This window comes from Hypomesus transpacificus, unplaced genomic scaffold (assembly GCF_021917145.1).
Source record: "Hypomesus transpacificus isolate Combined female unplaced genomic scaffold, fHypTra1 scaffold_31, whole genome shotgun sequence".
In the NCBI taxonomy this organism is placed as follows: Eukaryota; Metazoa; Chordata; class Actinopteri; order Osmeriformes; family Osmeridae; genus Hypomesus; species Hypomesus transpacificus.
This window is the reverse complement of record NW_025813837.1, coordinates 1,749,589-1,773,436: the sequence shown is the minus strand read 5'-3', so window position 1 is coordinate 1,773,436 and position 23,848 is coordinate 1,749,589. Positions and strand designations below refer to the sequence as shown.

General features: G+C 49.3%; 1 protein-coding gene across 2 annotated transcripts; it reads left to right on the top strand.

Annotated features, from left to right (window-relative positions):
• The first annotated feature begins 2,298 nt into the window (after nt 1–2,298).
• Nucleotides 2,299–22,652, top strand: LOC124464105 (spermatid perinuclear RNA binding protein). Of its 2 annotated transcripts, none has more exons than XM_047016013.1 (18): nt 2,299–2,492; nt 8,307–8,421; nt 9,467–9,705; nt 10,008–10,173; nt 10,945–11,089; nt 15,022–15,152; nt 15,526–15,621; nt 15,895–16,006; nt 16,140–16,237; nt 17,127–17,220; nt 17,570–17,638; nt 18,900–19,108; nt 19,277–19,426; nt 19,684–19,818; nt 20,008–20,148; nt 20,267–20,390; nt 20,486–20,536; nt 20,720–22,652. In XM_047016013.1, exons 2-18 carry the CDS (start codon nt 8,419–8,421, stop codon nt 20,803–20,805), a joined length of 2,049 nt encoding a protein of 682 aa, XP_046871969.1. In that variant the 5' UTR covers nt 2,299–2,492; nt 8,307–8,418; the 3' UTR covers nt 20,806–22,652. The 2 variants fall into 2 exon arrangements, with proteins under 2 accessions (XP_046871969.1, XP_046871968.1); XM_047016012.1 differs by having other exon boundaries at nt 9,464–9,705.
• Nucleotides 22,653–23,848: the final 1,196 nt, after the last annotated feature.

The following is a 23,848-nucleotide window of genomic DNA, read 5'->3' as shown; positions in this document are numbered from 1 at the left end:
CGTCCGGGAGTCGCCCAGTACCCATCCACCAGCCCCTGTCATCCATAACGTGTTTGCTGTACTGATCCTATTTGACAGGCTCACTATGACATCACGTCTCTCACCTTTACGCCCCCCCCCCTCTCGCCCTGCCCCCCACGACATGCTTCCAACCATACAACAGACACAGTGTATCACAGCTGCTAATGTAATTAGCGTGAGAGCAGGCCTGTAACGTGAGCCTGAACGCTGAGCTGGCAGTAGCCCACCCAGAGTCGATACAGCCAAGGTCACAGGACCAGCACCCCGCCGCAATGCCACGCTGATTTACCAGAGCCCCTTTGGTTTTTAAAAATCCCGATCCTCTGATTGGGAATTCAGTAACGAGGTGAAGGGCAGCATCGACACAGGCCCCACTGGGGATGAGCGAGAGATCCTTCGCCGTGAAAAGAATTGATGAACGAAAAAAGGGGAAGGTTAAATGAACCGACAGAAACAGATAGTGTGTGTGGCAGAGAGTGTGGGAGCGTGGAGAGAGAGAGTTCTGTGAGAGAAAGAACGGAGGGGTGGGGGGGGGGGGGGGGGGTTATAGGATTGGGTGACAAACACACTCGCGTGCACGCACACACACACACACACGTACTTAATCTGTGACATCTGGATGAGCTGTTCAGTATTGGGGTTGTCACTTCATTTGAAGGGAGTGTGAAGACATCACGTGCTGAGTAGTTGCTGGCACTGATCCCACAGTTTGGGTTTAACTAAGCATCCACAGTTCCTTTCTTGGTGGACGGGGAAATATGGCATGCCTGAAAATGTCCTGTACATGACAGATGTACCTGATGCTTTAACACAAATCAGAAATCTTGAGTCTTGACAATGTACTATACTGTCGTTTGTTTGACATGTTCAGTTTGAGTTTGCACAATGAAGAAGAATACTTTCTGTCCATGTCAGCGCTTACCGTCGGTGGTAATGTTTCAACAGCTGCTGTATTTGCTATAATAACATGGTCACTGATAAATAAATCAATAGCTGGGCAGGCAGACAAATAGGCAGTTTAGCAGCAGTCTGAGAGGAACAAGAGGCACATGCCCAAAGGTGCCATCCTGTCCAAACAGACACACCCACATTCCAGCCGTCCTGCGCCTGACGTGAGGGGGTGGTGTGCTGGGGGGGGGGGGGGGGGTCACCAGCCTTGTGTAGACCTGAGCCTGACTGAGGGGGTGGTGTGCTGGGGGGGGGGGGGGGGGGGGGTCACCAGCCTTGTGTAGACCTGAGCCTGACTGAGGGGGTGGTGTGCTGGGGGGGGGGGGGGGGGGGGGGGGGGGTCACCAGCCTTGTGTAGACCTGAGCCTGACTGAGGGGGTGGTGTGCTGGTGGGGGGGGGGGGGGGGTCACCAGCCTTGTGTAGACCTGAGCCTGTTGGAGCTCCTGCTGCAGCAGAGTGGCTCCCCCACCTTCAGACACACCTGCTGCTGGCTGACGCAGGCATATTGCATCAACCTGCTCCTACCCAACCACCAATTACCCGGCCCTAGCCAGGCATTATGACAACACAGCCCGACTGCATGTGCTGTGTCTCTATGAGTTCAGCACGGACGTGTTTCAGGTGTGCTAAACGACTCAGTGGACGAGGCGAAGAAAAGTAGAAAGGGGTTAGTAAAACGCTAGATGCAAATATCGAGGTTCGTTTAGCAAAAGCTGAAGCAGAAGGAGTGTTTGCAGTGTAAACACTTGAACTGAAGATACCAGATGGAGGATGTCACTTGTGTGTTCGTGTGTGTGTGTGTGTGTGTGTATGTGTGTGTGTGTGAGAGAGACAGAGACAGAAAGAGTGAAAGAGAGAGAGAAATAGGGCGTGTGGTGTTATGTGTGGGTGAATGTGTGAGAGTGATGAGTGAGTGATAGAGAGATGATGTGTGTGTGTGTTTTGAGGCCATGCACTGATCTGGGCTAACACCACAGGGCTTAAATCGTCAGCTGTCAAAGTAAAAGATCCCAGTGACTCATTTTCGCCACCAATGCCTTCTAAAAACTATGAATAATTCTAATCTAAACTATTCCCATTAGGCACTTTTTTGGGGCTATAGGCAATCTTTATATGCAATAGTGGCTGTGTGCAATGAAATGTATCAATGCACTTTCCATTGTAGTCCATTAAAGGAACCCTGTTCTGTTGCCAGTCGTTGTGCCAGAAAAATTCATTAAACCAGGAAGGTGCACAAACCACATTCACATAACCTACCCCGGTAGCCTTGTATGAGAGGAGACATGCATTTCACATCGCACCCTGCAATTTCAGTGCGCTTGCGCAACTGTTACCATCCAGCGCTACACAACGCTCGTTGACAACAGTGACCGATTCCTGCTGCTGGATTCGGACTCCACGTTGTGTGCTGGACTAAAGGAGAGTTACACGTACTCCTTCTGGATTCACGTTCCTACGGAACCTTCCCTGCTTCAATACATTTGGATGTTTTTTACTGTTGTTTCCGCTGTTCAATAACTACGTGAGTATTCGCTTCATGACAGTTGCAAGCTGCATAAGGAGGATGAATGAGGCTGTCCCGCGAGCTGGACTGGCTGGTTCACCTATGCAACTCAGTTTAGCGGCATGGTCAGTCCTCACTCGAAGGTTAGCAAGCTGCTGCATTCAATTATATTGAACAAAGTAAGTTACAGCTTTTGTGATAGGTTGTATTCCCTTTCTAAGGAGTGCAACGTTCATTAACAACGTTAAGTCTTTTTAAAGGGAGTCAAAATTCTTAACTTGAAATTTCTGGTTTCAACACCACAGCGAAGTACAGTAAGCATGACTCACTCGGTGCTTTTGCAATTTATAATCCCGCAATTTAACAGGTGCTCTGCATATCTGCAAAAAAACAAACCTCTTTGGTGTTGCAGTTTTTGATCAAAGATGAGCTGGTTTGCAAGACTGCAGAGTAAGCAGAGTTCGGTGCACAGTCTAGCAGGTGCGAACTCGTGTCTTTGGAATGTAAATAGAAACGGTAACTCGATCTTAATTTCCCAAGGCTCCCAGGGACTAGCTAAAGTGATGACGGGGATGGAGCTCCCGGCTTGTAAATGAGGATCAAGTGTGCATGTGACATTTTGTTTTCAATTAGTGTAATAGGTTTTGGTGTTTATATAATACACCAACGTTTTCTGTACTGTGTTTTTAAAACGAGGGGGTACAGTCGCCTGTGCCAAACAGTTCGAAAGACGCCAGCTATATGGACGCAGATATTATTTGACCTCAAAGTTCCCCTTTATTTGCAGAAAGAATCGTCAAGCTTCGGTGTAATGCTCCAGTGTTCCTTGCCCAAGGCCTTGCAGCTCAGAGGGGGATGTTTTGGAAAACAGTCGATTGACAATAGTTTTAACTGAAACCATATCTTTCCTGGCTCACTCTTGGCAGTAAAACCCAAATACTATACGGCCCAAGAAAAGCATACAGTTAGATGGTGTCTTTGTGATGTGGTGGAGTGTATAATTCAGTAGGTTGTTGGTGATGGTGTGTTAGTAAAGTGACAAGCTGCTAGTGGCTCTGATGGTGTGTTGTAACTGAGACCAGCTGTTGAGGTAATGTGTAACACAACCAGGGCATTACCCTGACCATTCCCGTCAGCAAACGCATCCTTCATCACTCATTCCAACCCTCTCTCATCCCACTCTCTCTCTCACACACACACACACACACATTCCAGGACTGCCTGAATCAAGTGCATATTGCGCTACAAAACTCGGAAAATCTCATTAAGAAACACACTGGCAATGAAAGCCTAGAATAAAGACAGGGAAAGCTTTAGTCGGAAACAAAGGCACTTGGCATCCAGAGACAGCAGTCTAGAATGCCCATAGGGTATATCTACTCCTAGCGTTTGATGTACCCTGGAAACCGCCCGGCGTGAGTAGAGGAATCTCACCACCTGGGCTAAGGTTAGCATTATCATGCGCCGGATCCAGCTTTCAGAACGCGCTCGGCCAATTCCCACACGGAGTTTCATCGGAAGGATGTTGGTTGTTTTAGCATTTTCCTGTCGGCTCCGCTGAGATAAACTGGCCTACCTGTTAGATGTTGTGAAGCCGGAGATGGATAGACACTGTGTTGTCACTCTCCTCTAGAGATCCCTCTTTGCATATCAAGAACAGCGTAGCTCTTTGACAGCATTCTCACACAGTTCAGACAGAAATAGACTAATGGTAAGGAAGGTTTTTTTTTGCTACTCACTGTTTAACTGGCTCTGAAATATTCATGCCAGCATTTTAGAACTGGCGCTGTACGTGGATGCCCGTGTGTGTGTGTCTCTCACAGCACCAGCCTTGGTGAGGACCCCTGGTGGTTTTAAGTGCCGTGGCCCAGTCAGAGGTGTGGTGTTGCTGGTGACAGAGTGGTTAGGAAGGCCTTTCCCTCCGCAGCACCAGAGCTACGTGAGCTGGGTCCCTAATGAGCTTTCCTCCTGCACACAGGAGCCCGACTACCAGGGAGACTCAAGTGAAATCAGCCCCTGACCTGGCTGTGGTTAAAAAAGACCTGAGGGAAATTCAGATTCAGAGATGAAGGCTTTGTGCCCTGGCTGGTTATAGGAGGAGAGGTTGGCTATGGAAAATAGTCCAAAGCTGTGTGGATGCAGCACACACCTTTTTGTTGACTTGCAGATCTATGGCTCTGATTCAATACCGCGCTATTTGAAGCTTGTTTTTTGGGGGGGAGCTCAAATGCACTTTCGGCCAAAGTGCCGTGCCTTACAGAAAGGTACACACACACACACACACACACACACACACACACACACAGAGCACTGCATGCTTCTTCTTGCACACAACTCACCTGAGGCTAGCGTGAGTGTAAGTGCGTGTGCGTGCGTGAGTGCGCATGCATGTGGAGGATGGACTGTGATTGCCATGGCTCAGTCATGCATCTGGGCGATGATGTCTCCATTACCTGAGACAATGATGGCTCCCTGCAGCCAGTCTACGCTCCCTCCGCTGCCACGGGTCCAATTTGACCAAACCTCCTTGTTATGTCAGGCTTGGCCTTGTTCTGTAGAATGGTGACACACAATTTGAGATGCATACCCACTCACTCCCCCAGTTGAGAAAGGAGCAGTGTGATTGCCATCTGTGTCAAGCCCCACAGCATCACAGCACTTTCTCTTATTATTGTCGCAGACCCATTAATGCATAAATGAAGATATAATCCTTGATCTACAAAGGCTTTTAAGTTAAGCTGACATTTCGTAACAAAGCTGCCGTGATACTAGTCCCTTTTGGGGGGGGGGGGGGGGCGCCTGTGCTGGGCTCTACTTGGGGAGACACACTGATACTTTAGGTAAGGAAAAAAACGTTGAATCAAACCACCACATCCTTCTGGGGGAGGGGGGCTAGCTTTAAGAAACCAACACACACTCCTGCAGGCACGGCAAACAATCATTCCTCAGCTACGGTGCCACAGTAATATATCTCAGCCACAACATTGCAATATGACTTTATTACTGAATGTTGCTGCTGAAATGGATTGTGTCTGTGGACCTATACTGGGCTGAGTGGAGGATTCTTGGTCGTCTTGTTTGCATGGTGAGAGTCCTGATCTCCAGGTATCTGCTTGGCAGACTGCTCTCTCTAATCTGTCATTAGGAGGCGTGGAGACGCAGGCATGGATACCTGACACGTGCTGAAGACGCTCTGTTGTAAGAAGTAGCATCGTTATGTGTGACATGTTTTTTTTTTTTTTTCTTATAACTGTCACTGACATACAGAACGCAGTACTAGAATGATTCTTTTGTTCGACATTTTGGCTTGAGTTCCCGTTGTTTCACATCAAAGCCCTCTGTTTTTGTTGTTGTTTGTAGTTCTTTATTTATTTTATTGTAGTCCGCACTGCCAGCTGATGCGCTGTTGCGTAACATTTAGGCAAGGCTACAGTTTGACAGAAAAATGCTGGCCCATGATTGTTGTTTTTTGTCTGGGCTCGTTGCAGTCTATTTTAATACACACCAGGTCCTCGAAACCTGGATTCACTGGCGTAACTGTCAGATATACAGTGCCCTCCAAAAGTATTGGAACAGTGAGGCGAATTCCTTTATTTTTGCTGTAGACTGAAAACATTTGGGCTTGACATCAAATAATGAACGTGAGACCAGAGATCAACGTTTCAGCTTTTATTTCCAGGTATTTACATCAGGATCTGATGCACAACTAAGAAAATATCACATTTTGTTTGAATCCACCCATTTGTCATGTGATCAAAAGTATTGGAACAGATATACTTAAAACATATTTAAGTGAATAAGACTTAATATTTAGTTGCAAATCCTTTGCTTTCAATAACTGCAGCAAGTCTGTGACCCATTGACGTCACCAAACTTTTGCATTCTTCCTTTTTGATGCTTTCCCAGGCTTTCACTGCAGCCTCTTTCAGTTGTTGTTTGTTTTGTGGGGTTCCTCCCTTCAGTCTCCTCTTAAGCAGGTAAAATGCATGCTCTATAGGGTTTAAGTCTGGAGATTGACTTGGCCAGTCTAATACCTTCCATTTCTTGCCCCTGATGAACTCCTTTGTTGTTTTGGCAGTGTGTTTTGGGTCGTTATCTTGCTGCATGATGAAGGCTCTGCCAATCAGTTTGGTTGCATCTTTCCTTAAATTGGCAGACAAAATGTTTCTGTAGACTTCCGAGTTCATTTTGCTGCTGCCATCATGTGTTACATCCTCAATGAAGATTAATGAGCCCGTCCCAGAAGAAGCCATGCAAGCCCAAGCCATGACATTACCTCCACCGTGTTTCACAGATGAGCTTGTGTGTTTGGGATCATGAGCAGTTCCTTTCTTTCTCCAAACTTTAGCCTTTCCATCACTTTGGTAAAAGTTAATCTTTGTCTCATCAGTCCATAAAACTTTGTCCCAGAATTTTTGAGGTTCATCTCTGTACTTTTTGGCAAATTCCAGCCTGGCCTTCCTATTCTTCTTGCTAATGAGTGGTTTGCATCTTCTGGTGTAGCCCTTGAACTTTTGTTCATGAAGTCTTCTGCGAACAGTAGATAGTGATACCTTCACTCCTGCCATCTGGAGGTTGTTGCTGATCTCACTAACAGTTGTTTTAGGGTCTTTCTTTACAGCTCTCACAATGTTTCTGTCATCAACTGCTGATGTTTTCCTTGGTCTACCTGTTCGACGTCTGTTACTTAGTACACCAGTAGTTTTCTTCTTCTTCAGGACATTCCAAATGGTTGTACTGGCTATGGCCAATGTTTCTGCAATGGCTCTGATTGATTTTCCATCTTCTCTAAGACTCACAATTGCTTGTTTTTCACCCAAAGACAGCGCTCTGGTTTTCATGTTGTTTTCACCTCTGAATACAGTCTGCATAGACAAAACCTATCTTACCCAATCTGAACCTGAGTGTAGACATTCAGTGGTATTTATTGATTGAATAATGTATGTAATAGGACACACCTGGGCAACAAAACACACCTGTCAGTCACATGTTCCAATACTTTTGCTCACGTGACAAATGGGTGGGTTCGAACAAAAAGGTGATATTTTCTAATTTGTGCATCAGATCCTGATGTAAATACCTGGAAATAAAAGCTGAAACGTTGATCTCTGGTTTCACATTCATCGTTTGATGTCAAGCCCAAATGTTTTCAGTCTACAGCAAAAATAAAGGAATTGGCCTCACTGTTCCAATACTTTTGGAGGGCACTGTATCTGGACAGATTTTGTTTGTGTCTGTCTCTCATTTCTTTGTCTTCAAATATCCTAATCCAATCGTTGTCAACAACCCAAAAGATTGGATGAGTAACCCTGACCCTTACCATCTCGGCTCGGCCAGCCAAGTGGCTCCTCTGCCAGCAAAAAACCCCCACTGCTCATAATGTTCCCTGCAGTGAAAATGACCTAAATAAACATAGCCCGAAATATACCTCCCGGGGTTCATATAACCCTCCCTCAAATAGAAGACAGTGATGGGAACGTCTAAACTGCTGGGAAGACGCTGGTGGTCGAGGAGACCCGAGTCATCTCATCTTGGGCTTTAGACTTGTCCTGTCCGTTTTCCCCTTCAAGGGTAGAGATGTAATCCCGCTGTGAGCCTGTAAAATCGATTCCATGTTATAAAGCCACGTAAAAGGGATATACTCGGGTTTGTCCGTCAAACGAATTATTTCCGAAAATCATAATGTCTCCGGGTCATAATGTCCATTGGTGGATTGCTGTACCATCGAGCAGGAGACAGATACAAGCATAAACTGTGAGATTTTCTCATTTGATTTGATGGCGTTTTTCCATTTCTTATCGTCCCCCCTCCCCCCCCCCTCTCCTCTTCCAGTGACAGGCTGGTGGTGTGGCTGTGAGACCCAGAGGACGATAAGGCTGGCCGAGGAGCCGGGTCAGGGGACCTGGGTCCTGACATAGACCTCACCCACCTCCACCGCCCGGACATGGTGAGTCAGCCGCCGCACGGCTTCGTCCCTGCTGCCGCTCGTCCTCCCATTTCGTCTTTTGTGGGCGTTGTGGGTTGTGGCCGAGGCTGGATCTGTGTGTCGGAGCCGCCGGCCGGTGTGGTCGTCGTCGACGTGTCGCCCGCATCTGTCGACGTCGCGTTGCGGCGCGCGCGTCCTCCGCCCTGCCGTGGGGGTAGAGGAAGCGGCCAGAGATTAGCCAGGTCATGATGAATGACCCTGTCTCCCCGGGGACTTACCTGTGAATTATTAAAGCCGCTCATAAATAACCCAGTGTGATGAGTGGAGCCTACGTACAGGCAGAGAGAGGGATGGAGGGATAGAGAGGGAAGGGGTGGGGGTGGGTGGGCAGAGAGAAAGGGAAAGGGGTGGGTGAGGGGCAGGAGGAAAAGGGGTGGGGGGGGGGGTCTTGAGGGAAGGAGATGTTCAGATAGTAACTCCCCTCCCATGTAAAGCCCCCCCTAGTGGTCGTGTGTCTGTTGACAGCCAGGCTAGCCGAGCCAGCTCCACTCGCTTTGTGCACATCAGCAGATTTGTGGACGCTGTCGGTCCGTGCCCCTGCATGTCCTAGTTGTTGATGTGAGTGCGGTTGCTGTCTCTTGAGGGGCTCGGGAACGAGGACACGGGCCGAGGTACAAGCCTCTCTCTAGAATGCCACCGTCAGTTCTATACAGTGACAGATATAGCATGTCTGACACCCAGAGGAAAAACGCCATGCCCAGGCGTAAGTGGTTTTACCGCAAGCCCTCGAGGTGGAGGACAAAACTATTTGTCCGTTGGAGACACGGCCCGTTGTTTGAGGAAGTCAGCGGCGGTGGTGAGGGGTGAGAATAATCTCCCGTGAACCCAGAGATAGTGGAGGTTCTGCATTTCTGTTGAGAATGTTCAACCCTCTTGATGGCCATGAGGATGTTGACTCCCCTTTCCCCCCCCCCCTCTCTCTCTCTCGCTCTCTCGCTCTCTCTCGCTCTCTCTCGCTCTCTCGTTCTCTCTCTCGCTCTCTCTCTCGCTCTCGCTCTCTCAGCAGTCCATTCGATCATTTGCTAATGATGACCTCCACGTCATGGCCAAGCACGCCAGCGTGTACCCCTCTCCAGAGCAGCTGGAGGCCGTGCAGACTCTGGTCTCCGTCGTTGAGTGTGCCCTCAAAAAGGTGTCTGACTGGATGGACACCCTCGACACCCCCCCAGAGACGCCCCCTCCCCCCACCAGCAGCGACGCCGTGCCTTCTGAAGAACCGACCGGCCCTGCTACCAAGCCCTCAAAGTGAGTCCCCGTCCCTGTAGAAGGAGGAGAAACGGACGGAGAAAAAAATAAAAATAAATCAACACACGCTACATTAACATTTTCTTCAGTTATCAGACGCGTTAATCCAAAGCGAAATACAAATAGCGCGCACAGGAAGTCCAACAGAATATCAAGAATCCGAAGTGTGTCGTTCAGTGTGTAGTTCTACCGTCTCCGGTGTTATTCCACGTGTGTGTATTTCCCGGGCACCGTGCAAAGTCACCCCATCCCTGAGTCCAGTGTCATGGAGCCTACTGTCCCCCCCTCTCCCCCTTCTCCAGGGCCTGCAAGGGCTCGGTGCTGTGCGGGGTGATGCGCGTGGGCCTGGTGGCCAAGGGCCTCCTGATCAGGGGAGACCTGGACCTGGAGCTGGTGCTGATGTGTCGCCAGAAGCCCACCAAGGTGCTGCTGTACACCATCAGTGGCAACCTGCCCCTGCAGATCCAGGTGAGAGACCCCGTTTTCAAGTAGACAGACATCCAAGTCAATGGTGTAGACCATATAACAGAGGATCACTGTGAATTAATAAATAATGTGTGAGTGAGTGGAAAATGTATCAGATGATGGTGTGATTAGTTCTTAAAGAAGAATTGTACTGTGTATAATAAGGATAATAATGGGGTGGGTTGCGACAGTGAAACATACAATATTTAAACACCAATGCCTGAGGTAACACAAGCACTGGAACATGCTGAGTCCAAAGGATTATAATATTGACTCCCAATTACAAGCGTGCATCTCGCCTAAAGAACCACACGATCCACTCTCCCGAGTGTGCTTCCTGCACCAAAACCCCTTCCTCCCCACACACACACACACACACGCATACTTAATTACCTGCCATGCCTGCTGTGCGCACTTTGTCACCAGGAGAGGGTCCATTTCAAGCCCTCATTTCCTGAGCTAAACTGGGCGAGGGTGTCACTAACTGCGTGATGGATGGATTCATCTTTTAAAACGAAAGAACGAGCGAGAGAGAGAGAGAGAGAGCGCACCTTGAATAGTTTTTTTTTGATAAAAAAAAAAAAAATCTCCTCAAAAGTTTTGAAACAAAACACTGGCCACCGGAATGCAAAACCCTGGCCTGGGTTTGATCCATTCTCGAACCCCAGTATGATTCGTAGGGTTTAAGAAGTCCAACACGGACGTTTTCTTTGTGGGACCGCGTGGGGTGTGCGTGGTGCGGACGTCATGTGACCCCCCCCTTGCACTCGGCAGACCCTGACGGAGGACACGTACGAGGTGCGCCCGTGCGTGGCGGAGGCCGCCATCCGGGTGTTCAACACCAAAGACCCCGCCCTCACCCTGAACATCTGCCTGTCCTCCCTGGCCATGAGGGCGGAGCGCGACACCCCATCCCAAGGTAAGCTCCCCTCCCTCTCTCCACCCCTCCCCCCCTCCTCCGCCACTAGCCTTGAAGAGAAATAGTCGGCCCTCCGTTTTACTTAACCTTTATTTTGACAAAGCAGGAGAGATGTGGGGGGGGGGGGTGGAGGGGTTGAGAGAGGTGGAGAGAGAAGAGCGGAGACAGGAAAGGGCACGGGCAGATGAAACGAGTCGGAAAGAAAGAGAGCGGGAGGGGGGGGGGCGGTGGAATAGGAGAGATATATGAATCGCAGAAAGAAAGGGAGAGGTGAAATCGGAGAGGAAAGATTGCGGGGCGGACGAAAGGCAGCCACTGGAAGAGAGAGAGAGAGACGGAGAGAGAGAGAAAGAGAGAGAGAGACGCGCAGAGAGGAGGGCTGACACCTGAGAGCGGAGGGGCCGAGGGAGGGAAGGGATCAAGATGGAGTCGGTGCACTGAGGAGGGGCTGAAAGCTGAGAGGTCCCGCCGAGAGGTGAGGGAGGGCTGGAGATATCGATCTTTTGTGTCTGGCCGGTCCTGGTAGGAACAGATGCCTCCCGTCGATGACCACACGAAGCCTGGATCAGGTGTACCAAAAGAGCCCTCCCCTCTCTTTCCACTACCATGTCCTCATCCACTTATCTCCAGGGTGCTTAGTTACAACCCTCCTCAGCCTGCGTCTCAGTCAGAAGTTTCCAGTCTGACATCGTCTTCAGACGCACGCCGTTCATTCCTCTGTCCATTGTTTTCCTTCGAAACAGTGAAATGAAAGATATGAATGGCAGGTGATTCAGCAGGGGATGAAGCCATTGTGCGGCGTTGCGTCACCCCCATTGTGACGCGGCTTTCTCTAGAGATGATTGGGTCAGGCCTCCACAATAGGGGAAGAAAACGGTCTGTAGCCACGGTACATAGATTCTGCATATCACAATAGCGGGAGTGGGGTGTGAAGGCTGTTTCACCACGGGAGGGATCAGCGCGGCTCTGTCTTCAGACAAAGCGCCGTTTTAACAGACGTTTGATTTCTCTCTCTCTGTGTTGTGTCATGCGCCAGTCGAGCCCTGCAAGGTTTGGTTCTAGAAACGGCATGAGAGCAGCACTGACGGACTGAGCTCTACTCAATATCTGACTGACTGACTGGTCTTGACTGACTGAATGACTAACTAGTCTTGACTGATTGACTGACTAACTAGTCTTGACTGACTGACTGACTGACTCATTGATTGACTGACTGGTCTGGAATCACTGACAGTTGACGGATCCTCACTTTCGGACTCACTGTCTGACCGACCGTCGGACTCATTGACCGTCTGACTCATTGACCGACTGGTGTCGACCCTCTGACTGACAGTTCTAACATGTTCCTGGCCTGTGCTCATTCACTCCTGGTTATGTTGCCACAGCTCCCCAGCCCCAGCGTGTTGGTGTGTGGAGTGTGATACCTGCCAGGCCTGGGGCCTGCAGCCGACGAGCCCCAGCGCAGGAAGCCCGGGTACATGGGGCTTCCCCGAACTACAGAACCCCCACAGAAAAGAACTACAATACCCACTCCCTCTCTGCCTCAGACATGCTCCTCCTCTCCTCTCCCTCCCCCCTATCTCCTTTTACTAGGCTTCTTTTCTCTGGGTCACTGTGCACCATGAAATTCTGGATCATGTCCATTTCTGGATCGTGTCCATTAAAGAACGTTCTCATTTTTGAGGGACCTTTGACCTTTTTGAAGGATTGGCCCTAAGCTTCCAACACAGGATGCCTACTCTTACCAGTCAAAAGGTTCAGAATGACATGCTGTAATTTCATGGTGAAAAGCCAGTCGTAGTAATGTCATTTATGTTCTGGTCACTAATCAAAAGTCGAAGCTGATGATGTCAAGGAGCGTTGTACTGGGGTGGCCTGTGTGTACGTGGTCCTGACATTCCACTGATGACTCCTTCATGGCCTGCCTGTGGGAAAGAGGGGATTTAGACACTCAAGATCAGATGTTTGGGATTCAAGGCACAGTGGAAATTGACATTTTAAACTTTGACAGTTAAATTAGACGACAAAAGTTTCCTTTTGATTGATTTGAGCTTGGGTTCACCCTAGGGTCATTGTGAACAAATCATTAACGGTATATGCAATGCTTACTGTACCAGATCCAATTCAAAATCTATATGACCTTCAGGCGGGGGACTGCCTCTTCCAAGGCCTACAGTACAGTACTGCATTTCCCAGAAGACCTTGGGGCAGAACATGAAGGTGGTCAGTCTTTGGTCTTAGGTGGTGTGACGCGGGATGATGACCCCCATGTCTCTCATTGATTCTTCTGTTTGTCCTCCACCTCTTTCATCCAGCTTTCACTACAGTCTCTACTGCAAGGGCCTGACACCACCACTCAATGACCTCTAACCCCCTTGCCCCGCCCCCTGCTGTCCTCTGGGGATAGATTCAACAGAAAATGCTGTATAGGGATTCACACTGTATATCATAAAATATATTAAACCATTTCTGTCCAATTTTATAAACTGTATTTATGCACTTTATATATTTTATATACATTATACAGCTATTTTCTTCTCATTGAACCAGGCCTGGATTATTTATCACCTCAAGTCAGATTAAGATCTGCTTCTAAAATTACACTTATCAGCAATTTTTATCAATGTTTTGGTAATTTTATGGGTTCCCCATCCATTGGAATGAATTATGACTGTAATCCAAAATTGATGTTTTGTTTCAAAACAAGATATACTTTCTTAAAGTGGTTGTACCATCTTTTTCCCTTTTATAACTGTAGTACATATGTGAATGCCGCACCTGGAATATCGTTAGGTCCATAAAAAATCTCTCTATATAGCGCAAAATTATATGGGGAAAGTTAATCTGCCATGGATTAATGACTGGTAACGGTCTTTCCGTGGGCAAAGTCCTCTGTAATTATCCCTGCGCTCTGATCTGCGTGGTCTGGTCTGCAGTCCATTTGTCTGCTTGTCCAACGTAGGTCACCCTCCCTCCGTCCCTCCCTCCGTCCCTCCCTCCCTCCGTCCCTCCCTCCGTCCCTCCCTCCGTCCCTCCCTCCGTCCCTCCCTCCCTCCGTCCCTCCCTCCGTCCCTCCGTCCCTCCCTCCCTCCCCACAATAAAGAGCCTTCACTTTCTTTTCAGGGTGGCAGTTTTCCCCCTCAGATGTTTATGTTGTGGTTCTGCTTCCTCCTCCTGTGTCCTCCATGGCTCAGACGCAGTCATGGCAGGGACGCACCCACAGGACGCCAGTAGTACACACAAACATCTGATCCCCAGATGCAAGACCCTAAATATCAGTATGGCACCCCCAATTCACCATCAATCTAGACTTCTCTCCCAATAGCCGAGCTCAAATAGCGTGGACACGCGCGCTAATTGTACGTCGGTTTGGATGAACGCGCGTGCTCGATGAAGAAAAATGTCAAACGCCTTGCATTAGTGCCCCCCCCCCCCCCCAGATTTCATCTCAATCCGCCGTCCCGTGTGGCCCGTGTTGTGGAGCCACTGCCATGCTCTCATTAAGGGTCTGCACCGCAGCGATAACACACTAATCTGGCGTGACCGTCTCCCCCGGTGGCCCACTGATCTGCATCTAGACTGAGAGTCCAAGCAGGCGGGAGGGAAGGGAGGGAAGGGGGGGGGGCGCATGCTCTCACGTATCCTCCTGTGACGGTTGTGTGTGTGTGTCAACGCTCGGACCCCCCCCCCCCCTCCCCTCCGCCCACCTCCCCTTTTCCTGTGCATGAGACAAAACATGTAATTGATTTATCAGCACTCCCCCCCCCCACACACACACACACTCCCTGCTCTCCCCCCCCCTATCAGCTCATTCTATCAGATCAGTGGGATGCTAATTGATAGCTGTTCACCCTGCTGCCTGTGTGATTCTCTGGAGTCAGTAGGCCCCCTGTGTTGAGTGTCCTGTGTTCTCACCCTGTTCCCCTCTCCAGGGGAGGCCTCGGAGCAAGGCCTGGATCGCCAGGGGACGGAGGGGGAGGAGGAGGAGGAGGAGGAGGGCGTCCTAGACCGACACAGGTGCCGGGCAGCCCTGGCATCCCTCAGGCATGCCAAGTGGTTCCAGGTATGCCATCTATGCCGACCGTTCCGATTTAATTGCGCCCAATCTTTTTCTTTCTTTCTTGCTTTCTTGGTTTCAATAGCCTGTGTGTCAAAGGACGTTCGCTCAGCGAAGCCAGTGGTTTCCTTTGTCTAGCAAGGCTGCTAGATTCAACCTTGTATCTCTCTTTCTCTCTCACACGCTCTCTCTCACTCTCTCTGTCACACGCTCTCTCTCTCTCTCGCTCTCACTCTCTCTCTCGCTCTCTCTCTCTGCCTCTCTCTCTCTCTGTCACACGCTCTCTCTCTCGCTCTTTCTCTCTGCCTCTCTCTCTCTGCCTCTCTCTCTCTCTCTCTCTCTCTCTCTCTCTCTCTCTCTCTGCCTCTCTCTCTCTCAGGCCAGAGTAACAGACCTGAAGTCCTGTGTCATTGTCCTGCGTGTGCTCAGGGACATGTGCAACAGAGTGCCTGTGTGGCAGCCAATCAAAGGATGGGTAAGACGAGGAGGAACCGAATAAGAAAATGAAGCAACGAGAGGGAGTGCTAGATCATTTCTGAATATCAGCAGGGCTGTGGTTTCCTTGCAGGTATGAGGCCACAGCCGCCAAGTAATAAGGACGTACTCCCTCTCGTCCAATCAAGTTACTTGGCTGGAACTAACTGTTGGCTAAATGTTGCTGGTTCAAAGATCGGAGTGACCACAGTGCGTACGGTGGGCTCCTTGTTATATTGTCATTCAGTCTCACTAAGCGGTCCTCCTCTCCCAGCCCCTGGAGCTGCTGTGTGAGAAGTCCATAGCCACGTGTAACCGCCCGCTGGGGCCAGGAGAGGCGCTGCGCAGGGTCCTAGAGTGCATCGCTTCAGGGATCCTCCTCCCAGGTCAGCAACCCCTCTGACCTCTAACCCCTGACCCCCCGGATGGGCAGCCCAAACTCGAAACCCTGTGCTAGCTGTGTTTCTTGTTATTTCTCTCTAAATGGTTTTGCTTTGACTGGTTTGGCTGTCGTCCCAGGTGGGCCGGGAGTCCACGACCCGTGTGAGAGGGAGCCGACGGACAGCCTGTCCACCCTCACGGCCCGGCACGCCGAGGGAATCACACACAGCGCACAGGTCAGACGCCCCCGCCCAGACCAGGCCCACTCTGTGTCAGTCATCCGTCAGTCGTGCGTAAACATCGTCCAATTCAAGACGGATCGAGCCCATTTCAAGACTCATGTACTGTATAATAGACTGCAGCAAATTTGACCTATACAAGGACAGGAAGGACAATTCTCTCCTCCTCCTTGTGGTCTCTTCCCCCCCTTTCCCTCCCTCCCTCTCTCTCTCTCTCTCTCTCTCTCTCTCTCTGTCTCCCACATTGATTAGAAGTGGAGAAGCATTTGTATAAAGCTCCAGAGGCCTCAGATCAGACCAGGGTCTATATTTAGACAGCGAGGCTGGTACTGCAGCAGCACCTCAGCCATGACCTCTGCTCTGCAGCCCCTGGGAGCTGAAAGAAACCGGAGGAGGAAAGGCATAATTAGATCACTAATGAGCGTGGGAAGCCCGACCCAATCCACCCCCTCCCTCCCTCCTTCTCTCCCCCCTCCCTCACAGCCCCCGTGCACCCAGCAGCCCCCGCTGTTGCTGCGTCCATGAAAGCCAGAGCGAGCCCAAGGCTACACTGCAGCATACACACACAGACACACACACACACCTAGATGAAATAGCAGTAAAATGTGTCAGGGAATTCACTGCTGCTCAGGCTGGTTTTATTTCCCCGTTTGCTTATGCAAAAGCTCTCTCTCTCTCTGTCTGAAGCGGTCTAATTACTGTATGCTCTCTGAAGAGGAGCTGGAGAAGGGGCCTGTCGTCCTCCTGGTTGGTCCTATCGATTGCCTTCTGGGGGGGCTATCTTGTAACTGGGTTGGGGAATAGGGGGTTGGGTGGTGGACTGCAGATGAAGCGATCTGGCCTTATTCTGTCGTCTGTGTTTGTCCGGTGTGTTGGTGTGTTTCAGCATGCACTACGGCTCCTGGCTTTTGGACAGATGTACAAGGTTCTGAACATGGATCCTCTTCCTGCAAGTAAACCCACACAGAGACTCTCCGAAGGTGTGTGTGTGTGTTTGTGTGAGCGTGTGTATGCGCTTGTGTGTGTGTGGTTGTTTGAGAGAGACAGATATACATACACATTCTCTCATTCTGGAAGGGGAAAAGAGTGGAAGAGAGAGAGAAGAATGTGTGTGTGAGCGTGTGTGAGCGTGTGTATGCGCTTGTGTGTGTCTGTGTGTGTGGTTGTGTGACAGAGACAGATATACACACGCGCATTCTCTCTCATTCTGGGAGGGAAAAAGAGTAGAAGAGACAGAGAAGTGTGTGTGTGTGTGTGTGTGTGTATGCACCAGGGAGTCTCAGGTCCATGCTTGGGTGGCTTCAGACACTGTATTTGTCTTTTCTCCAGGGAGGAACCTGAAGAGACAGAGAGAGGATGTTCTCCTCGACGACAGAGAAGCTCAGAAGAGAATAAGAGGTGACGTCCGCGATTCTCCCATTGTCACCAGACCTCTCAGTGTCTCATTAAGGGAGCATGTGGCTCCATCAGATTATCACCATCCCTTAATTACTCTGTCTTGAATAATGTTTCATGTACAATAGGTGCCATAAATACTTAGTATAAGTATTTTCATCATTCTTATTACCAGTGCCATGCCCTTTGCCGGCAAATGCCAGGGCAGTGCGGCTTTTCTAGATTCATGGTTCCGTCGCTTAGTGCAGCCCAGAGCGGTTCTATTTATTTCTCGCGAGATCCATGGCGCCGAACGCGTGTGTATATATATTTATATGTATTTCTCCACACGTGGCACTGCATGTCCTGGGGTCCTGAGCAAGACACCGGCCTATTTCCCACATCAGACGGTGTTCGCTCCTTGAGATAACTTAGCCACAGACACAGACACGCATACAGACAGAAAATACTTCCTTTATAGTTAGAGGGATAACCACTGCCCTGTCGAATGAGGGAGGCCAGTGACAGAAGTGAGGTACATGACAAGTTTTTTACTTCTTCAAAGAGCATTGTAATTAAGCTGCTTGGATTCTAAAGCACAGAACCATTACCTCTCTCGCCCCCCTCTCACCCCTCGCTCGCCCCCACCCTCGCTCGCCCCCTCTTGTTCAGGGAGACAGCGTATGGGTCACAGGAATTAAACCTCTTCCTCCTGCTGACACCAATCCTATGAGACTTTCATCTCCTCACAGTTCAAAGCAGGTGAATGAGGGGTGGAGCGGGGGCAGGGGGGGGGGGTGAGAGATGGAGTTGAATGAAAACTCCCATCTGGGCAGACAGACTTGCAAGTACACACACTGACTACTATCTCTGCCTTCCACAGGAGATGAACACCCTCCTACTTACATTAGTACTGTATATATATATATAATTACTGTCTTCTGTATTTTACACCCTCCGCGCCTTGGCAGAGTGGTTCTATTCAAGGGGGGAAAATGTGCTGCCCTTGGAGCAGCTAGCATAGCTCAAGTACGTACCATAAAAAGGCAGTGAGGAATCGAATCAAGCTAAGTGCACATGCATCCCCCTTTTAGCAAGCATTGTTACAAGTCTTCACAGAGATGCACAGCGTCGATAACCAACCTGAACCCTCAGAGAACACGAGGGAAAAACCTCCTAATCATCAGTTCTTCCGATGCTTTCATCCAAAGCGAGTTACACAACAGGGGGGACGTGAACCTGAGCCCCTATGGATCTACAACGACCTCTGTCCCCCCTTCTCTAGTGCTGGACAGTAAGATGACGGACCCCACCCACCCCATGAACGCCCTCATGCGCCTGAACCAGGTCCACCCCGGGCTGCAGTACAAGCTGCTGGGCCAGTCCGGCCCCGTCCACGCCCCGGTCTTCAGCATGTCCGTGGAGCTCCAGGGGACTGTCTACGAAGCCTCCGGCGCCTCCAAGAAGATGGCCAAGCTCCAGGTGGCTCTGAAGGTAGCGGCCCGTCGCTGGGAGGGGAACAGGGGGTGGGGTGGTGGGGGGGCTGCTGGGGGTATGCGGTTGCTAACCGGCTTGTACACTGCGGCTCTCGATGGTCTGAATTATTTCTGTTCTTCCCCCTCTTCTTTCTCCTCCCCCTCCCGCTCCTCTCCCTCCCCCCAGGTGCTGCAGGCGCTGGGCTACCCGGGGGGCCTCGACGGCGACCTGGACTGCCTGAGCGCCGACGAGAAGTCTGACGGCGAGAGCAAGAACGACAGGTTGTCGACCACCTCCAGCACCAACTCGGTCTCCTCCTCCACGGACATGCCCGAGGTACACAACAACAATAACAGCAACAATAACAACATGTCTGCCTGGAGTTGTAGACTCCAGTAGATTAATGTAGACATTACCATCAATAATACAGCACATTCAGATGTGAGTAGAAGCTGCTGGCTTCTGTGAACACTACCGTGGATGTGGGTTCCTAGCTCCGCATTTTCGGTTGGCGCAGTAGTGATTTGCGATGCAGGAGCACGCCGACTTGCTCCAGCCCCATGCGGGGATCTGACCCGTGTGTGTGCCCGCAGCCCCGAGCGCCCGGCCCCATCCTGACAGCGGGAGGGAAGAACCCGGTGATGGAGCTCAACGAGAAGCGCAGGGGCCTCAAGTACGAGCTTGTCTCCGAGAGCGGCAGCAGCTACGACAAACGGTTCATTATCGAGGTGAGACCGCGTGGGACACACACACACACACACACTCGCCTGTCACGTGTATGGTGTCCCCTCCGAATCCACCTAGTCTTTAGAGGGATTACCTGAACTCATGATGTTCCTCTCTCTCCTCTTCCTCACTCTCCTCCTCCTGTCCCTCCTCCTCTCCCTCCTCGTCCTCTTCCTGGTTCCGCGTGACAGGTGGAGGTTGACAAGCAGAAGTTCCGAGGGACGGGGCCCAACAAGAAGGTGGCGAAGGCCAGCGCCGCGCTGGCGGCCCTGAAGAACCTCTTCTCCGGCTCCAAAGGTCCCAGCGGCAAGAAGAAGAAGCCCAACCCCCCGGTGAGTGGAGAAATGTCAGCCGCCGCCGCCTAGATAGATGCGTGATGAAACGGATGTTTTGATGATGCGGGTCGTCTTCTTCTTCTTCGTGTGTGTGTGTGTGTGTCGTTGTGTGTAGATGAAGAGGCCGGCGCCGGCGGTGGTAACGGTCCCGGCTCACGTTAGTAGACCGAGAGGGCTGCCTGTGATGCCCAGAGCGCCGTTTATCAACGCACACCCCACCCATGGATACCTAACACCAGGTAGAGTGTGTGGGAGAAGGCGTATGTGTGTGTGCGTGCGTTCAAATGTTCAAATGTTCCGTTGATGATAACACTTTGCCTGTGTCTCCTTGAAGGCTTTGGTGCACCTTATGGTTATGGTCCTGCAACCCCTCTTCCTGGCTACGGTAAGCCCAGAGGGACACATTGTGCCTGCAACAGCATCTGCGCTCATAACTTTACCCCAATTACACACTCACGTGGGGTTTTCACTTTATTTTGCATCGTGTTCACTCTTCGTTACACCTCACATTATTGCTCAAGCAGAAACTCAACACAATCCCATCTGTTTTTATTGTTTTCCTTTGTAGGTTTCACCCCCAGAATGCCCCAAGTCATACTTCCAGTCATGAGATTCCCCCAACCTTTCCCCATCTCCCACCTGTACCCCTACTAAGACCGCCCTGTACTCCTCCACCCTCCATGTCTTCTGCTCAGAGAAGATTCTAGATGTTTTCACCTCCTAAAGGAGTCTTGGAATGTGTTTGATATATTCCTTTGTTTGTCATGTCTTGTATGACGTTATGATTTTTAAGACAAAACTGTTTTTTTTGTTCTTTTCTTGAAAAGTTCAATTGAATGTTCTGTGAATTTTGATTCTGGATATTGATTGTCCATGACTTTGTTGAAAGTAGAACCTTTTTATGGGTTATAAACTCTATTTTGTGAGATACATTTTATTTTGAACTCTGTTAAGAGTTAAGATATTGCATTTGATAAAAAAATATAAATAAAAAAAATGGGCCAACAGTTGAGTAGTTTGGAACCCTGTCAGATATCTGCATCACTTCCTGTCTCTACCTCACCCAATCAAAACACATTGATCATCGAAACAAATGTTCACATTGTTAAATTGTTCTCTAACATTGACTGGCATGGGCTTTAACCAGTCTGTCTTTGGTTGTCTCTTCCCAGGGGGTCTGTATATTGACAGTGCCTTTTACCAGGCCCAGGCCCTGGCCACTCCTCTCATCCTTCACCTGGGCCCCCAGGATCTCTTCTGACCCCTGCAGACAGGGGGAGGGGCCGGACTGTGACCCTGCTCATGCCCCTTTGGGCTCGGTCACCCTCTCTCCCTCTCTCACTCGCTGTTTTTCTTCCTCTTTTGCTTCTATTTCGGTTCCTTCCCCATTCTCTCTCACTCTCCACCTCTATTTCTCGCTTTGGCCTCTATTTTTATTGTTTCTAAATTCTCTCTTCTTCTTTCTGTCTCTTTTTTTTTCTTGCCATTATCTTCCTCTCCCTTACCATCTCACTTTTGCCTGTATTTCAGTCTGTTTCCGTCTCCAACTCATTATTTCGATCTCTCACTGTTTCTCTAACTTTCACAAAACTGTCATGGACTGCCTGGGCGTCAACTATAGAATAAGCAATACATAATCTGACATGGAGGGTCTTTCTTTCTCTGGGCTACAATACTGGTCTGACTGGACAGGAAACCGCAGGCCTGCATATGAAAATCAAAATGAGATGGACATTTAGAGGAATATGAATGTGATTTGTGTGCAGACTTGGTACGGATGTGAGACTCATGAGTTTGTTCAACTCAGTACTATTTCAGAATAACCTATGAGAAGTATACTGTACTGTCTGTATTATTTGAATTTATACTGTACCTCCTGAATGTGAAAACCATTGTGAACAAAATACCCTTGTTTACAAAATATACAAGCAGATATATCTATTCCAATGTGAGGTGAAAAGATAGACATTGTTTCCAAGTGAAAGCGAGAAAGATTTACACCCGTTATTGTATTTTGACATGAACAACTGGTCATATCAGCATAATTTGATCCTGCTTCACAAATGACCTGTGATGATTCCCACCACGAGCTTGCACTCCCACACTGTAGATAAGGTTGTGTTATGTATGTATCATGTATTGCACAGCAGTCTGAAGAAAGCACATTCCTTCTGCATTCTGACTGGAAAGCACAAGTCTCATGAGCAATACTAAACTCAGGGAAGGACATACTGTCTATCTCCACCAAGGAAACTGCTTCTTCATCTCAACGTTCACCCTACTGTACACACACACACATTTATATACAGGTCACAGAAAAAGGCACAACAACCTTTTATTGTTTTCCATTATGTATTTATATAGCTCACAGCTCGTTCACCCTGCTGACAAGGATATCATGATATTATTACCTACTGTAGATTGAGCGGTTTTTTGGTGCTGAATGTGCTTAGTAGAATGTATAACCAAAGCTTCACATTGAAACATCCTCCCATAGTGTATAAACGTGTTAATTGGCTAAATGTACAGTATAGAATCCTTTTGTGTGTTCTAGGAAATTGATTGGAGGGGGGGGGGGGGGGTATATGTTTCTTGTTTATGAAACTTCTGTTTAGCTGGTGTGTATAAGAGTTGAACTTCCTGTACCTGATCCCTGCTGGAGCCCAGAAGGTAATGCTAACCACACACTGGTGCTAACATGTATAAAATAAAATTATAAACATCTGAGCTGAGCGGTTACTCCTTAATCTCCCAGAATTTACACCAGAGTGTCAGTGCAGCTTCCCCATTCTCGTCAAAAGAAGTCTGTTGTCTTATGAGCATCATCTTTTCCATTGAATAAAGGAACTGGACACCCAATTCTAGTTAACAATTTCTATGTGCTTCAGCTTTGGACCATGCACAACATGCAGGACATGTTTCATGCCTGTCAGTTTGGGATTATGGAGGGACTGGGTGTTCTAGAGAGTAACTAACCAAGCCTTTCAGTCACCTGCTGAGGAGTGTGTATGTGATTGTGTGTGTGTGTGGGGTGGGTGTGGGGGGCAGGGTTTCAACCATGTGATCTGGAGAAAAGTAACATTTCTGAGCAGCTGCAACCCTCTTCCCCCACTCGACTCCCTTACACCACATCTCCTCTCTTTTGTTGACCTGGAATGAAGCTCGGTTGAATTTAAACTGTATGGTTTTTGCGACTGACTGACGGACACAGGATTGGTGAACTCATGTGAACCTAGGCATACACACACACACACACTGAGATCACATCGGACCCTACTGATATTTTTAGAGATGAGAGCCAAGTGGGTGAGTATTAGATTACGCAACTCTGGCACATGTCAGTCTCGCTATTGGACCGCAGCTCTGCTCTGGCGTAGAGCTCTAGCCTGTTCGCTATGAGTCTGGCCCAATAAAACAGATCCACATTACACACCTCATTTAGTTAGAGACTCCACGACTGAACAGGGTGGGCGGTCGTTCTCTGGAAACTTCTGATCACCGGAGAAGAGGTTTTATTGGACGACAACCACCCACTGTTTTACAGTCAGTACTTAAAACATATTAACCAGAGAAGAGTAAGATGTGCTTTTAAGACATGAAGGGATCTCATGTTCGGTATCTACAAGTACCTACTGCCAAGTGGCACAAGGTCTATAGGGTCAATGTGTCAGTGAGTACCTGTCATTATTTATGTGCT